Source organism: Coffea arabica, chromosome 10e (assembly GCF_036785885.1).
Source record: "Coffea arabica cultivar ET-39 chromosome 10e, Coffea Arabica ET-39 HiFi, whole genome shotgun sequence".
NCBI classification, from domain to species: domain Eukaryota; kingdom Viridiplantae; phylum Streptophyta; class Magnoliopsida; order Gentianales; family Rubiaceae; genus Coffea; species Coffea arabica.
Genome location: NC_092328.1, coordinates 47,713,832 through 47,728,410, shown reverse-complemented (window position 1 = coordinate 47,728,410; position 14,579 = coordinate 47,713,832). Strand labels below are relative to the sequence as shown.

General features: G+C 35.3%; 3 protein-coding genes across 8 annotated transcripts; 2 read left to right on the top strand and 1 right to left on the bottom strand.

Moving 5' to 3' along the window:
• Window positions 1-4,843: 4,843 nt before the first annotated feature.
• On the top strand, window positions 4,844-9,252 carry LOC113711008 (phosphoribosylaminoimidazole-succinocarboxamide synthase, chloroplastic-like). The gene is made up of 12 exons (XM_027234132.2): window positions 4,844-5,457; window positions 5,966-6,067; window positions 6,156-6,285; window positions 6,522-6,614; window positions 6,696-6,784; window positions 7,125-7,205; window positions 7,684-7,773; window positions 7,931-8,020; window positions 8,262-8,312; window positions 8,409-8,455; window positions 8,604-8,661; window positions 8,739-9,252. The coding sequence occupies exons 1-12, from the start codon at window positions 5,119-5,121 to the stop codon at window positions 8,796-8,798; spliced, it is 1,230 nt and encodes a 409-aa protein (XP_027089933.2). The 5' UTR covers window positions 4,844-5,118; the 3' UTR covers window positions 8,799-9,252.
• Window positions 9,006-10,881, top strand: LOC113711012 (glutathione transferase GST 23-like). Its single transcript, XM_027234139.2, has 3 exons — window positions 9,006-9,144; window positions 9,694-10,102; window positions 10,336-10,881. The coding sequence occupies exons 2-3, from the start codon at window positions 9,788-9,790 to the stop codon at window positions 10,693-10,695; spliced, it is 675 nt and encodes a 224-aa protein (XP_027089940.1). The 5' UTR covers window positions 9,006-9,144; window positions 9,694-9,787; the 3' UTR covers window positions 10,696-10,881.
• LOC113711006 (pentatricopeptide repeat-containing protein At5g27460) lies at window positions 10,108-14,492 on the bottom strand. Of its 6 annotated transcripts, none has more exons than XM_027234126.2 (6): window positions 14,324-14,492; window positions 13,926-14,211; window positions 11,623-13,196; window positions 11,202-11,285; window positions 11,039-11,111; window positions 10,108-10,727 (listed from the first exon to the last, which is right to left on the bottom strand). In XM_027234126.2, exons 1-3 carry the CDS (start codon window positions 14,356-14,358, stop codon window positions 11,961-11,963), a joined length of 1,557 nt encoding a protein of 518 aa, XP_027089927.1. In that variant the 5' UTR covers window positions 14,359-14,492; the 3' UTR covers window positions 10,108-10,727; window positions 11,039-11,111; window positions 11,202-11,285; window positions 11,623-11,960. The 6 variants fall into 6 exon arrangements, with proteins under 6 accessions (XP_027089927.1, XP_071923018.1, XP_071923019.1 ...); XM_072066917.1 differs by having other exon boundaries at window positions 11,044-11,111; XM_072066918.1 differs by lacking the exon at window positions 11,039-11,111.
• Window positions 14,493-14,579: the final 87 nt, after the last annotated feature.

The following is a 14,579-nucleotide window of genomic DNA, read 5'->3' as shown; positions in this document are numbered from 1 at the left end:
AATAAGTTCATTTGCTGCCTTTGTGGTCCCAAAATACTAAATTACTAAAAAAAGAGAATAAATTAAGTAATATGGTTATTTGCTTGTTCTTACTTTTGAGTCTCAAGGTGAAAATGAAACTAATCACTAGCATTGTCGAAAACCCTTAAACGCTACTAAATTTTTTTGAAGTGTATGGTTTAAAAATTTCAAAAAAATTTTGTGATATTACTGAAGTTAAAGTTGTTAAAAAATTTATAGCAGACAAATTAGGCCAAAAATTTATTTGCCAAATAGGGTTTTAAGGAAAAATTAAAGGCCCCATTCGACAAATAAGTTTTTTTGGTGTTTGTCTAAAATTTTACTATAACTTACTGTAGAAGTTGGACGAAAATTTTCTGAAGTGTGTACATTTGGGGGTATTTCGAAATGTATAGTTTAAAGATTTTGAGAAATTTTTTGCGATTACTGTAGATATATATAGCTTAAAGACTTTGAGGAATTTTTTTGGGATTCCTGTAGATAAAATTATTAAAAAATTTACCAAAGACACAACAAAGTTTAAAAACATTTAATCAATATAATCACAACAATTATTTTTCTTTCATATTTTTGTAAATGCCGCTCACTAATATTAGATCATTAATCTACATTAAGAGCCATGTATTATTACATTGTTTTTGAAATTTACAGTACTTTAATTTTTTTAATGTAAGAAACAATCTGATTAATGTTGAGTATTCTGTAAATACACAATTATTGAGGAAGTAATTAATAAATTATTATTGGCTTTAGTGGCTTTAAAAAATGGATTTTATTATTGCAACATGAAATAAAATTGTCTGGAAAAAATGAATGCATATATTGCAAAAAAAATGAAATAAAATAGTGCTCTGTAAAATTGTTGAATGCACTGATTGTTTAGCATGTTCAGCAGTAGCTTTTGACTGCATGATTCCCAAAATTGAACAACAGTAAAAAAAAAAAAAAGAAAAGAAAAGAAGTCCAACATTGTTATCACAATTAACCAAAATTGGTTAAGGTGTCATGGACTAAAAATGGTTTCTAACCCTACTATTTTTTAAAACATACAATTATAAAGATATATTAGTCTATATCTCCATAGTACTCTATATAATTATTACAAAATTTTAATGCCCTTGTTTTTATTCTTATTTTTCGTTCTATAAAAAAGAATAATTAGTATGTTATTTAATAATAGTCCGGGCATCCAATAACAATTGTAGGATAACCGCTTGACAAAAAAACATTGTTCATGGTTAACTCTCACTTTTATATTGTTAGCTAAATATCCATATTTAATGTATATATATAATTATTATAAAATTTTTCCTAATGGCTCTAAATTTAATGTATATATATATTCATTTTTCCTAATGGCTCTAAATTACTCTAAATTGAAAAGCAATTTTGTATGCTATTTTTTTATTATTCTTTTAGTCAAACATGCAACATTAATTATATTGTTTCTTACATTAAAAAAATTAAAGTACTGTAAATTTCAAAAACAATGTAACAATACATGGCTCTTAATGTGGATTAATGATCTAATATTAGTGAACGACATTTTACAAAAATATCAAAGAAAAATAATTCTTGTGATTATATTGATTAAATGTTTTAATTTGTGCAAAAAAAAAAAGGAAATAGGCGCATATTTATGGAACTTAGTGAGTAATAGAGATATACATAAATATAGACGGGTATCTTTATAATTACCTCACCCAAACCACATAATTTATACAAATCATACCACACAAAATGTCGACACTGCATTGTCTCAATTATAGTACTTTATTAACCATTATATTACAAAATATCCTCAATACTTCACAAACTATTAACATTATATTCACCCAACCAATTTACCGCACTATTATTTTATAATTCAAGCCAGACTTTTAATAATTATATAACTTTCTATATTATAAGAAATATATAACGGCTAAAAATTAAGCAACTTAACACAAGAAATATTAGCACTCTTGTGCAACGCGCAGGCCGTCTCACTAGTCTAAGATATAAAAAGGAGAGTTGGGTTTTGAACGGTGCCTTTTTTGGTCAAGCAGTTATGCCGTTATTTTTGTGACTTTGAGGGGCGTTTTGGTCTTTTGGATGACCAGACCATCTTTCTTATCTTTTTTGGCTGATCTGAGGCGTTTTGGTCTTTTGCCATTCGATAGCAATGGCTCTGCTGGACATAAGCAGTTACTGTTGGCTGCCAAAATTGAGGTTAATGCCCAAAGTTTGACTTCGCTCCGCAACAAGTCAGAATCTAATACTCTCTAATTGGATGAACAGTAATTTTTTTCACCTGTGATGCTGACCTACTTATGCTTGCTGCTTACATTAGATAAATGCCGTTCAACCTAAAACTTTAGTAGAATATTTGGATTGAATGTAAAATGCTGGATTTCAAGATTTCTTATATTTCTTTAATAGTACTATTTGAAAAGAAGAAAAAAAAAACAAAATTATAGATTGTCAAAATTCACATGTGCTATTTTACCATCCAATCTAACCTTTACCTTATATGTTGTACATCTTAAAAAGAGACAATTTATGTGATTTAATGTTATTATATACCTTTTTATTTAGGCTCTTTAAGTTGGAATGTTGAATTTAGTGATATTTTTTTTTACTTTTTAAACAAAATTTAAAAGTTAGTCTTGTATTTTTAGTAGAAAGTTAATTTTGTGGTTAATTATTTGCTTTTGAATTTTTCTGTAAATGCACAATTATTGAGGAAACAATTAATAAATTATTATTGACTTAACATGAAATAAAATTGTTAAGTGTTCTGTAAATACACAATTATTGAGAAAATAATTAATAAATTATTATTGGCTATAGTGACTCTAAAAAATGGATTTTATTATTGTGACATGAAATAAAATTGTTTGCAGAAAAATGAATGCATATATTGCAAAAACATGAAATAAAATAGTGTTTTGTAAAATTGTTGAATACAGTGGTTGTTTAGCATGTTTAGCAGTAACTTTTGACTGCACGATTCCCAAAAATTGGACAGCAGTTAAAAAAAAAGAAGAGAAGTCCTACATTGTTATCACAATCAACCAAAATTGGTTAAGGTGTCAAGGGTTTGGACTAAAATTGGTTTCTAATCCTGCTACTTTTTAAAACATACAATTATAAAGATATATTAGTCTATATATCCATATTTACTCTATATAATTATTACAAATTTTTAATGCCCTTGTTTTCATTCTTATTCTCTTCATTCTCTAAAAAACAATAGTTAGTTTCTTATTTACTAATAGCCCGGACATCCAATAACAATTGCAGGATAACCGCTTGACAAAAAAACACTGTTTACGGGGCAACTCTCAATTTTATATTGTTAGATAGATATCCATATTTAATGTATATATATAATTATTATAAAATTTTTAGCATATTCATTTTTCCTAATGGCGCTAAATTGCTCTAAATTGAAAAGCAATGTTGTATGCTATTTTTTTATTATTCTTTTAGTCAAACATGCAACATTAATTAGATTTTTTCTTACATTAAAAAATTAAAGTACTGTAAATTTCAAAAACAATGTAATAATACATGGCTCTTAATGTGGATTAATGATCTAATATTAGTGAGTAGCATTTTACAAAAATATGAAAGAAAAATAATTGTTGTGATTATATTGATTAAATGTTTTAATTTGTGCAAAAAAAAAAAAGACATAGGCCTATATTTATGAAACTTAGTGAGTAATAGAGATATCCATAAATATAGATGGGTATCTTTATAATTATCTCACCCAGACCACATAATTTATACAAATCATACTACACAAAATGTCGACACTGCATTGTCTCAATTATAGTACTTTATTAACCATTATATTACAAAATATCGTCCATACTACACAAACTATTAACACAATATTCACCCAACCAATTTACCATATTATTATTTTATAATTCAACCCAGACTTATAACAATTATATGGCTCTCTACATTATAAAACATATATAATAGCTAAAAATTAAGCAACTTAACATGGGAAATATTAGCCCTCCTGCGCATCGCGCAAGCCGTCTCACTAGTATATATAAAAACACAAGATTTTGCACCACATTTTGCCACGTGTTCGAAGGAGACTGGGGAATTCTTTTAAAAAAAGAATTAATAAAGTATATTTTAAAAAAATTCTTATTGGCCAAAAAATTTGTGATTTCCCCCCCCCCCAATTGGCCTTCCGATTTACCTTCTATGTACCCTATCTCATCTCCCAACTATGCAATTCTTTTTTTTCCCAGAAAAAGAAGAGAATCAAAGAGGGGAAAGCACTATACATCTCCCCTCCCCACCCCTAGTTGCCTTCCTAGCCAAAAACACGAAGAAAAACTCACACTTTCACATCAATTTTCAGCCATTTGATGAATTTATTGTTGAGGTTTTCTAGCCTTTTATTTTTCCCAAAATTGATTTTGGCGAGCAATCAATTTGATTATTTCAATAACTAGAGCATACCAATTCCGCAATGGATCAACAAAAATGTACATATATTAATACTCATAGGTGCATGCTCTATTCTCGTTTGATTAATGTATCTCATTATAAATTTTGATTCTGAATAATCAAAATTATTTAACATTTTTTATGTTGATCTATTTTTGGTTCTGTTGTTGTTGTTGTTTTTTTTTTTTTTTTTTTTTACTTTTTATGTCTCACTTGTAGATCTCTTAATAATAAAAAAAATTAAAATCTAGAATTTACCCAAAAAATAGTTACTCATTATTTTCTACAATCACTTTCTTTCTATAATTTACTTGCACAAAATTTATAACTACAAGAAGGATACATCCATAGGTTCAACAATCATACTTGCACCTTGTGTCCATACATTCCACAGGTACACTAATCGTACCTCCAGATTAATCCTTCATTTAATCTGAAATACACAACCAAGATCCTGACATACCTGCACCCTCTTGTCTTGAACTTGATGCAGCGCTCGGTGTCCCGGACTGCTATTAATTCCCAGGGGTTGCCTCTATTACTGCAGACCTGTATGAAAACGGAAACTCCCCCTCCCCTCAAAGAAAAGAAGCCTGACACTTCAGAGTTCGGAGTTCTGTTGCTTTGGGAAAGAAAATGGCCCAGAATTGTATAGGAGGAGCTCTGAGCCCTTCCAAAACCCTTACGCCAAAATGCATACCAATCAACCATCCAAACCCTTCATCCCTCTCGTCATCTTCTTTGCGTAAATTGATACTAACAAAATCCAAGAAGTGCCTTCCTCTGTCAGTTTGTATCTCTGCATCAATGTCATCAAGCCAGCAGCACCAACCGCCACTTTCTCTTGAGGCCTTGAAAACCGGTGAACACAGAAATAAAGTCTTGAATTCTATCCAGAGCTCATTGAACAATTGTTTATCTGAAACCCATCTTGATTTAACCGTTCCTGGTCTTAAATCCAAAACCAGAGGCAAGGTAACTGTTTCCAAAATCCTTTCTTTACTCGATTTTTTGTTTAGGGTAATCTTGTGGTTCCTTTTTTTTTTTTTAATTGTACTTTTTTGTGTTTTTTGTATCTTGATGGACTTTGTATCATTTATGAGGTGTCTAATCACATATCTTACTTCTTGTCTCTGTGTCTGCTGCTATGCTTAGTTCAGTTATTTGATGAATGTTGGAAAAGCGAGTAAGAAAAGTTTGTCATTTAGTTTGGGAGAGCTGCGAAGATTTTTTTTTTAAATTTTATTTTGTGTGTTGGTTGCTGCGAGTGAGAGTAAAGATAGGTTAACCCTGTTGAACACTTAATCAGCGGCTGGCCCCCCAGGGGGCCCGGGGGTGGGGGTGGTGGGTAATGCTCTGCTGGATTGTTTTTTGGGGGGGGGGGGTGTGAAAAAGTTGAATTGGCGGATTCTCTAATAACGTTTTTGCTTTCCAGTTTCTTCGTATGGCTGATACTCAAATGATCATTTGACTCACTTTGAAGGTCAGGGACATTTATGATGAAGGAAATTATCTTGTGCTGGTAACAACAGATCGGCAAAGTGCATTTGACAGAGTTCTTGCTTCAATTCCCTTCAAGGGGCTGGTACATGATTCTAAACATACGGAAAATATTCTGATTAAAGCAGAAGAATACGTATTATTGGTTGAGGCTAACGAGTGTTTTGCGGCAGGTGCTTAATGAGACAAGCTTGTGGTGGTTTAATAAAACTCAGCACATTGTTCCAAATGCAGTTGTATCTGCACCAGACAAGAATGTGACCATCGCAAAGAAATGTTCAGTATTTCCTGTTGAATTTGTTGGTGAGATATTAGTCACAATAATAGCATGCCACTCTTTAAACTGTTTCTATGAATCTTACTTTTAGCTTCTGCACATTTTTTTTTTCCTTATATGCAATATTCTGCAAATTTTTCTGTCTCCAACTACGTGTTTGTGTAGCAGTATGATACCATGTGGTAGTCTTTGACTTGAAGTGGCTCTCATTTCCATAGTGAGTCACAAACTAATTCACTTGTTGATTGTTTTCTTTTTCTAGTTAGGGGTTATGTGACTGGAAGCACTGATACATCATTGTGGACTGTCTACAAAAAAGGAGTTCGGAATTACTGTGGCAATGTACTTCCTGATGGTGCGACATGTTACTTACTGTGTCAATTCGATCTTCTGTGTAACTTCAGGTTTTTATGATTCTTCAATGAATGTATAACAGGAATGGTGAAAAACCAAAAGCTACCAGAAAATATTCTCACACCAACTACTAAAGCTGCAGATCATGATGTTCCTGTAACTCCGGATGAGGTTTTCATTTACTAAATAGAACTTGTCATTCATTAGGCAAGTGTATACTGTTGATTTCTAGTGTAATAAAGTAGAGACAATAATGGCCAATTGCATTTGAATGAATTGCCTTGCTCTACATAAAAAAGGGTCTCTCATGTTGAGCACCCTACATATGGAAGTTCTATTTTATCCGTATAATGCGCCTATTAATGTTCTGTGGGACATTGTGAAAAAAAATTCCAGTTTTGCCCACAATTTGGGCAACATATTAATGAGCATTGTTTGTTTTCCTTATCTTTAGTCGTAACCAAAATAATAGATCATACTACTTATTTGTGCTGAAAATTTTGCATCTCAGATAATTCAACGTGGTTTAATGTCTAGAGCAGATTACGAGGAAGCAAGTAAGAGGGCACTACAGTTATTTGAATATGGTCAGGTAGTTAAGTTTTTGCTTTTCTTAAGGGAAATTTGTCTTTTTTTTTTCATGTAGTTTTTTTTGGTTGTGGCATGGTGCATACTCATGCTTTTTTCGTTTGTTTAGTTTTCTGGAAACATTTGCTAGGGACATCAGTCCACTATAGCAGAATGTCATTCAAATTGGTACTAAAATTATTCTTCATCTGATGATGTTGATAGCAGTTACACAAGTTGACATGAGCCTTCTGCGTGCAACTTAGGGTTAATCATGTTGAAGTCCTGTAATTAAGCAGTTTTTCTACATTCTAATTTAATGATGATGGAGAAGCAGTTACTCTGTGATATTTACCTTAGGAGTTCTAAGCATTGTGATCATTTGTACAAACTAGGGAGTATTTGAGAAAATGAAAGCATGATCAAGGGGTGGTGAAGTGGAGCTACCATTGGTATATAAATTCTCCTTTCCTTATCCATTTTTTTTCCATAATTAACTGCAGCGGGTGGCAATGAAACATGGCCTCATATTGGTAGACACCAAGTATGAATTTGGAAAAGCACCTGATGGTACTGTGCTTTTGGTTGATGAGGTAAATGGTATTCTCTCTCTCTCTCTCCCTCTCTCTCTGCTTGTGAAAGTGCTCGTGTTTGTGTGTGTCCTGTGCATCTCTTTCTCTCTTACACTCCGTCACACACATTTCCATGTGTAATTATAACACTATCTTGTGTTCTGATTTTCTTTTGAAGGTGCATACACCAGACTCGAGTAGATATTGGATTGGTCATTCTTATCAAGAACGCTTTTGGAATGGCCTTGAACCAGAAAATGTTGACAAGGTAATGCCTTGCGGGGGGAAAAAGGTTGGAATTAAAAGCAAAACCTCAGGAAGGCGAAAAACCCGAAAAGCAAAATCAACATTCCAATAATAGAAGAAGTCATTTGTCCCAAATCAAGCGTGCCTATATATATATATGTCGTGTGTGTAACTTGCTTTTTCTTTAATACAAGATTATACTGGTACTCTTGGAGATGTTGTCGCATTCTGACTCCCATATTTTAATACTAAACCTTTCCCAGGAGTTCTTGAGGCTATGGTTCAATGATCATTGCAACCCATATGAAGATGAGGTTATTCTATTTGAATTAGTTTTCTGTGTATCATTCAAATGGCTATTCCCACTGAAGTTACTCATCAGAACTGAAAATGGTGATATCCTTGCTTAGGTCTTGCCTGATGCTCCAGAAGAACTGGTTTCTGAATTAGCTTGGCGGTGTGTTATTCATTCATTCACCTTTTTGTATTTTGGCTCATAATGGCATATATAGTCATTTCTTATTAGTTTTTCTCGATGGAGTGAAGACATTGGCAGAGTTTATTAGTTGTGAACACATATTACTGATATTTCCTTCTAATGACAGATATATATTCTTGTTTGAGACAATAACAAATTCAAGTTTTGAAATACCTACAACAAAGGTAAAATCATAATGACTGATTTGTTATCTCAAGGTTACTAGATTAAATGCCGATATGACTTGAATGTGTTCGTGCAGGAGCCAATACATGATAGAATCACCCAAAATGTTTCACAGGCGCTGAAGTCTCTCTTATAGTTTCAGAGCTTCTTGAGGTGTTCAAGGCTGAAATGCCATGATTTTCTACCAGTAGGAACAGCTGCAGCAGCGATCAGTACTTCTGTAATTTAGCATGCTCAACAGCTCTAGCTGACTGCTATGAATGGCTCAGTTTTGCCTATTATGAGTTTGTAGATGGAAACTTGATTCCTGCTGCTAAGATCTGTTTTTACACATACTTCTAGTATTTACTTTGGATCTTTGAAATGTGACTGACGATCTTGGTTGGTTTGGGGTCACAGCACGTTTAGGTTTCTTTGAGGGGGCAATAGGAAACTAAGAAAAAACAAAATGTGGGTTCCAGAGGAACTTACCAGCCAAGCAGGTACTAATGTTGTGGTGGTGACTGAGAAGCAAGCAGAAAATGATCATTCCTTTCTTATTTTTTCCATTCTGTTCACTGTTATATTCAATGATGAAGAAAATATTTCCATTCTGTTCCATTGTCATATTCAGCCATGACAATGGGCTTAGTATTGGTAGATTTTTGTTTCAAATTTAGTCCCTAATTTCCATTAAATTAGCAAACCAAGTGTTATTTTATTATCCTTGGGCCTACCGGAAATTCATAAATCAGCAATCTCACTATTGAGGGGGCAATAATATCTGCTCGGATATGAACTTTCAAAAGTATAAGAATATATGAGCAATCAAATGAACGGCTTATTTGACCCGGCAATTGTCGGAAATACGATGACTTAGACTTTTAGCAATTCGCTTAATGGAAATCATGCCTGTCCACATTTTTGGTTGTAGGGCAAATAGATAAAGAGAAAAGCATCACATCACAAGAAGTTTGTGGCTTTTTAGTCAACGCTACACAGGAGGATCATTTCGAGTCTTCTTGTCACGCCTTAAAAAAATAAAATTGCAGGTATATTAGGTGGGTGAAGAAGGACAGGATTGCAGGGTAACACAACTGAGATAGACTGAGAAACTTTGCTTGTCACAAAGCTTTAGGTTCGAGAATGGCAGGAGAGGGTGTCAAGTTGCTGGGATACTGGGCAAGCCCTTATGCACTCAGGGTTAGGTCGGCATTGAAACTCAAAGCCATTGAATATGAGTACCAAGAAGAAGATCTTGAAAACAAGAGCCCCCTGCTCTTGCAGGGTAATCCTGTTTATAAGAAGGTTCCAGTTCTGCTGCACAACGGGAAATCAATATCAGAATCCCTCGTAATACTCGAGTATATCGATGAAGTTTGGAAGCATAATCCACTCCTCCCTGAAGATCCTTATGAAAGGGTTAGATCGCGCTTTTGGGCCAAATTTGTTGATGAGAAGGTAAGTAAGAAGGCATAATTCTGCAGATCATCATAACAATTTTAAGTTTTTGGCTAGAAGCAACCAGCATAATACTACAGGTTGTATCATATGCTATCAGTTTTTAAAATCGCAACTTGCGAGTCAATATAGAAAGAATATTTAATGTTCCCTGTAAAGATTCCAAGTTCACACATTACTGAAGTTGATTTCATTTACAGAGCTCCTTTTTTTTTTGAATCTTTTCTCTCCAGTGTGTGCCTGCACTGGTAGGAATAATCACCAAAGTCGGGGAGGAGCTGGAAAAGAGTGCAAGAGAAGCTCGTGAACTTCTGAAGACCCTAGAAAGTGGACTGGATGGGAAACGCTGTTTTGGAGGCACGAAGATAGGTTTTGCAGATGTTGCTATTGCCTGGGTTGCATACTGGGTTAGAATGGAGCAGGAAGCTTTTAAGATACAACTCATTGATCAGGAAAATATGCCTTTGCTCGCTGCATGGATTGATTACGTCCTTGAAGATCCAGTCATGAAAGAATTTATGCCACCTTACGACAAACTGGTCAAGCACACGAGAGGTTTGCGTGAGAAGTTGACAGCAGTTGTGTCAAATTGATGTGTAACACTGTCAATTCAATTCACAAGTTCCTGCAAATGATTTGTATAAGTCTACTGCTAGATCAACGATGCATCAGCTATAGCAGAATAAAAGACTCATAATGAGAAACAGGCAGTTGTGTGCTAGCAGATAAGTAAACCATATGTGTTATGAGATGTTATTCAGAATTATTGGCCCCATCAACTTTGGATATTATGTGGCAGCATGGAAAAAATTTTAAGCTTTCTTTGTTTATCCGGGAAGGGGGGGAGAAAGAATGTGTCCCCCTTCCCGCCGCTGATGTTTAAGCAAAATTCATCACCCATGAACAAAATCAATTCTTGCAGGAGAGACAGAATACTTGACTTGGTGTTGTGAAGCTGGTAATTTGATACACATGCCAACCTCAACCCTCGTCCCCAAAACCCAACTCCCTGGCGGAAAAAGAAGAGAAGAAAAAGAGAAATCGCTAATAAGAAGGCAAAAAGACATTGCTAATGGAACAAGCAAGCTTATAGCATTACCATGAACTCGTTCACAAACAAATTCAGATTACTGATGCAAAAAGATATTGCGGAGCAGAAGATTCGATCCCAAATCAGAAAAACCTGAATTTGGAGGTAAGTTATACCAGGATTAACGGATGAGACATAAATGGAAACCAAAATTCTTCCAGAAATCCTTATGACAAAGAGTGAAAAACATGAACGAAGGGGAAACTTTGCTGCAACATTTCTGGCACCAGAGGAGAAGATTTAAACAATTCTATCAACAAATCTCCAAAACGGAAATGACAAAAGAGTTCAGAATATGCGTATTTGCAAAAAAAAGAAAGCAATTCAGCCATCAAAGCATTTTCAGTATTTCGTGGTGGGTCTGTATCTTCATTGGAATCATTTTGTGTAAAAACAAAATTTCATTTGCTTGAAAACCAAGGAAACTTACAACTGTTATCTTGTTGTACGTCCAAGAAGAATTAACATTACGAAATGCATCCCTCCGTTTGCTGACTTTGTGTCATAGATGCAGAGAAAGAAATTGAGCATCACATTCTGATGTTATAGCAACTCTTTCATTATAGAAATTCTTGATTCTAAAACACCCAAGTTGCCAGGAGAGGGAACTCCAACTCTTTTGAAACGGGCTTTGTTGAAAACAAGCAAGTTTGACTCAACAGGCTGATCATTCCAGCTGTTTTCAGCTTCAGGGAAGAAAGTTGAAGCCCAAAAATTTGTATCTGCAAGACTTATCAAAGAATCCGCCACTACACATCTTTTGCAATCTCATATATTGAATTCATGAACAAGTGCAGAAGCCTCATAGTCCAATTCAATTCCATCCTTGTGCATAAGTTCAAGGATGTATTCAGTGGGTCTTTGTGAGTAGGCATGCATTCTTAGCAATGATTTATAGACTGGCAAACTAGCAAGGCCCAAACTTCTGATGACTCCAAGATACTGCTTTGCGTCTTCAATCTTTCCCTTCTTCTCAAAGTACTCTGCAATTGCCACCACAATACTAGCTGATGGTCTCCAATCACAGTCTTCCAACGTAGAAAGGCATCTTCTCATTGTATCTATAGCTTTATCCATTTCATTGCTCCTTACCCATCCCTCTGTGAATATCTCCCAAGTTTTATAATTTGGACATCCACCTCTGTTCAATGAACGGATAAATAATGATTCAGCTTTCTTCATCATGCCATTCCTCATGTATGCGCCTAGAAGAATGTTTGGCACCCTAATATCAAATGTCCGACACTGTGACTCCCACTCAAGAAATATATTTTCTGCTTCTTTAATGTCACCAAGCTTCACCAAACATGACAAGATGCACATGTAGTTCGCACATGTGATTCTGCCCTTTACCCCTTTGCTAGCTTTCCAAAGCCGCACAACTTCATCCTTCCTATTCAAAGAGGTATAAATTGTTGACAAAAATAGATAACCAAGGCGATTACGGCTAGATAGTTTATTTTCTGCCTCTCTCAGTGCCCAAAAAGCCTTGTTAACTGCTCCTGATTTTTGGTAAATATTTGCCAAAGTAGATAAAGAGCTCCATCCTATCACAACATTTTTGTCATGAATCATTTCTTTGTAAACATCCTCAGCTGATCCAACACCCGACAGCTCTGCACACGCATTCATCCAAAGGTTGTACGATAGGACATTTCTTGGTATTCGATTTTGTTTCATCTGCACTATGACAGCGAGCACTTTCTTATGTTGAGATGTTGCTATGTAAAGCTTCATCATCTCGTTAAATGGATGAGGGTTTACAATTAGCCCCAAGCTGTTCATCTTCTGCATGAAAGCCTCAGCCTTCTCAGTGGACCTTTCTTTAACATAAGAGTGAAGCAGAGGGAGACAAGCGGCTTTCTTAGAAACAGTGTCAGGCAAAATTTCAAAATACTCTTCAGCTTCCCCTACAGTGTGCACTTTAATTGTCAATTCCAACCTCATTGCATGATCAGCAGCAGACATTCGAGATCTTTCTTTAGCCTCCATCCATGTGAATATCTGCAAAAGAATAAAAAACCAAACAACATTGCTTCCTGCATCGAATTTCTGACATAAACCCCACAATAGGGAAAAAGAGAAATATACATAGCCTGTCTCTTGCACTTATACTCTCACATTAACATGAAAACCAGAGTAAATGTATAGCATCAGTGCCACTACAACCACCAAAAATCACCTCTCAAACAAAGAGATTGCATTTCACTGAGTTTAAGCATTTTAGTACAACAACTACAAGGTCAAAGAATGAAATTCAATCTCGGCATTCACCCTGCAAATACTACCAAAAGCAACCTTCCATGTGCAGAAAGGGATCCAAGGAAGGTCTCTCTTTCATGTGCAGAAAGGGATCCAAGCCAAGGAAATTAGCATCTATCAAGATAATCATACAGGTAATCCATCCCAGCAGCAAAGTTCTACCGGCCATACCACAAACATGAAAATAATCTAGAAATTGCAGAACAGCAGAAATCTACTATAAAACCAAAAACTTAGAAACTCATTTTCCCTTTTCACTCATAATTAATTACACCAAAGCCGTCCAAGAATCTAGCAATCTCAGCTTCAATTCTTCCAAATTTCGCGTTACTAGGAAAAGCGTCAAGATTGACACCACAATTACGAAGTGTACAAAATGAAAAAAGGGAAACAAGAAAAGGGAAAAAATGGGAACAGAAACAAGAAGGCAAGAAAGCCTAAGAAGTAGTAAAAGCATTAAGCATGAAGGACCTCCAGGGCGTGCTTGAAACGCTGCCGTTTCAGCAGTAGCCTGGATATGCAACGGAGCTCAGAGACTGAGACCCGTCCGCGGCCTTCCTCAACCCAATTCTGCAGCACGGCAGTGGCGCTCCGCCGTGGGTACACAAGCTTTAAAATACGAGTTTTGAGGCAACCACCACCACCACCACCATCTTTATCAATCTTGTGGGCCTTGTTAAATGACTCCGTACTGAGTCTAGAAATTGTTTCTGATGAGAAATGCCTCCACAACCTCCAAATCACTTCATTTGCTACACTGACAAATATAACATTTCCGCCCCACCAAAAATTAAACATCACTAAAGTGAGAAACTCTTCAGTCACAATTACTGCAACTTTCTGGGTAGTTAAGAAAGAGTTGTATTTACCTGCTTGGAGCAAAAAGCCGCAGACGAACTGCCATTCTTGATTTCTTTCCCCTCTTCTACAGCCCACAGGATTTTTTTCCCCTGTTGTCTCTTTTGTTAAACACGGTCGCTGTTTTATGCAGGACGAGTATTGCAAATGAACCGTGCTGAAGCCAAGCTTAGCTCGCGACTCCAAAGGCGTGTTCTGCAAAAGGCGTCTGTACTGCGCCTTCGTGACACGAAAGGCGTGGTTATAGGGCTGTAGCGTATATAAACT

What these genes read in the sequence shown, in the direction of transcription:
- LOC113711008 (XM_027234132.2), top strand. Translation starts at nt 5,119, where the DNA reads ATGGCCCAGAATTGTATAGGAGGAGCTCTGAGCCCTTCCAAAACCCTT. An exon ending in ATTTCCTGTTGAATTTGTTG is followed by an intron (nt 6,286 to 6,521) that starts GTGAGATATTAG and finishes TTCTTTTTCTAG; the next exon opens with TTAGGGGTTATGTGACTGGA. An exon ending in AGTTATTTGAATATGGTCAG is followed by an intron (nt 7,206 to 7,683) that starts GTAGTTAAGTTT and finishes AATTAACTGCAG; the next exon opens with CGGGTGGCAATGAAACATGG.
- LOC113711012 (XM_027234139.2), top strand. Translation starts at nt 9,788, where the DNA reads ATGGCAGGAGAGGGTGTCAAGTTGCTGGGATACTGGGCAAGCCCTTAT. An exon ending in CCAAATTTGTTGATGAGAAG is followed by an intron (nt 10,103 to 10,335) that starts GTAAGTAAGAAG and finishes TTTTCTCTCCAG; the next exon opens with TGTGTGCCTGCACTGGTAGG.
- LOC113711006 (XM_027234126.2), bottom strand. Translation starts at nt 14,358, where the DNA reads ATGGCAGTTCGTCTGCGGCTTTTTGCTCCAAGCAG. An exon ending in CGGCTTTTTGCTCCAAGCAG is followed by an intron (nt 14,212 to 14,323) that starts GTAAATACAACT and finishes TATATTTGTCAG; the next exon opens with TGTAGCAAATGAAGTGATTT. An exon ending in GTTTCAAGCACGCCCTGGAG is followed by an intron (nt 13,197 to 13,925) that starts GTCCTTCATGCT and finishes ATTCTTTTGCAG; the next exon opens with ATATTCACATGGATGGAGGC.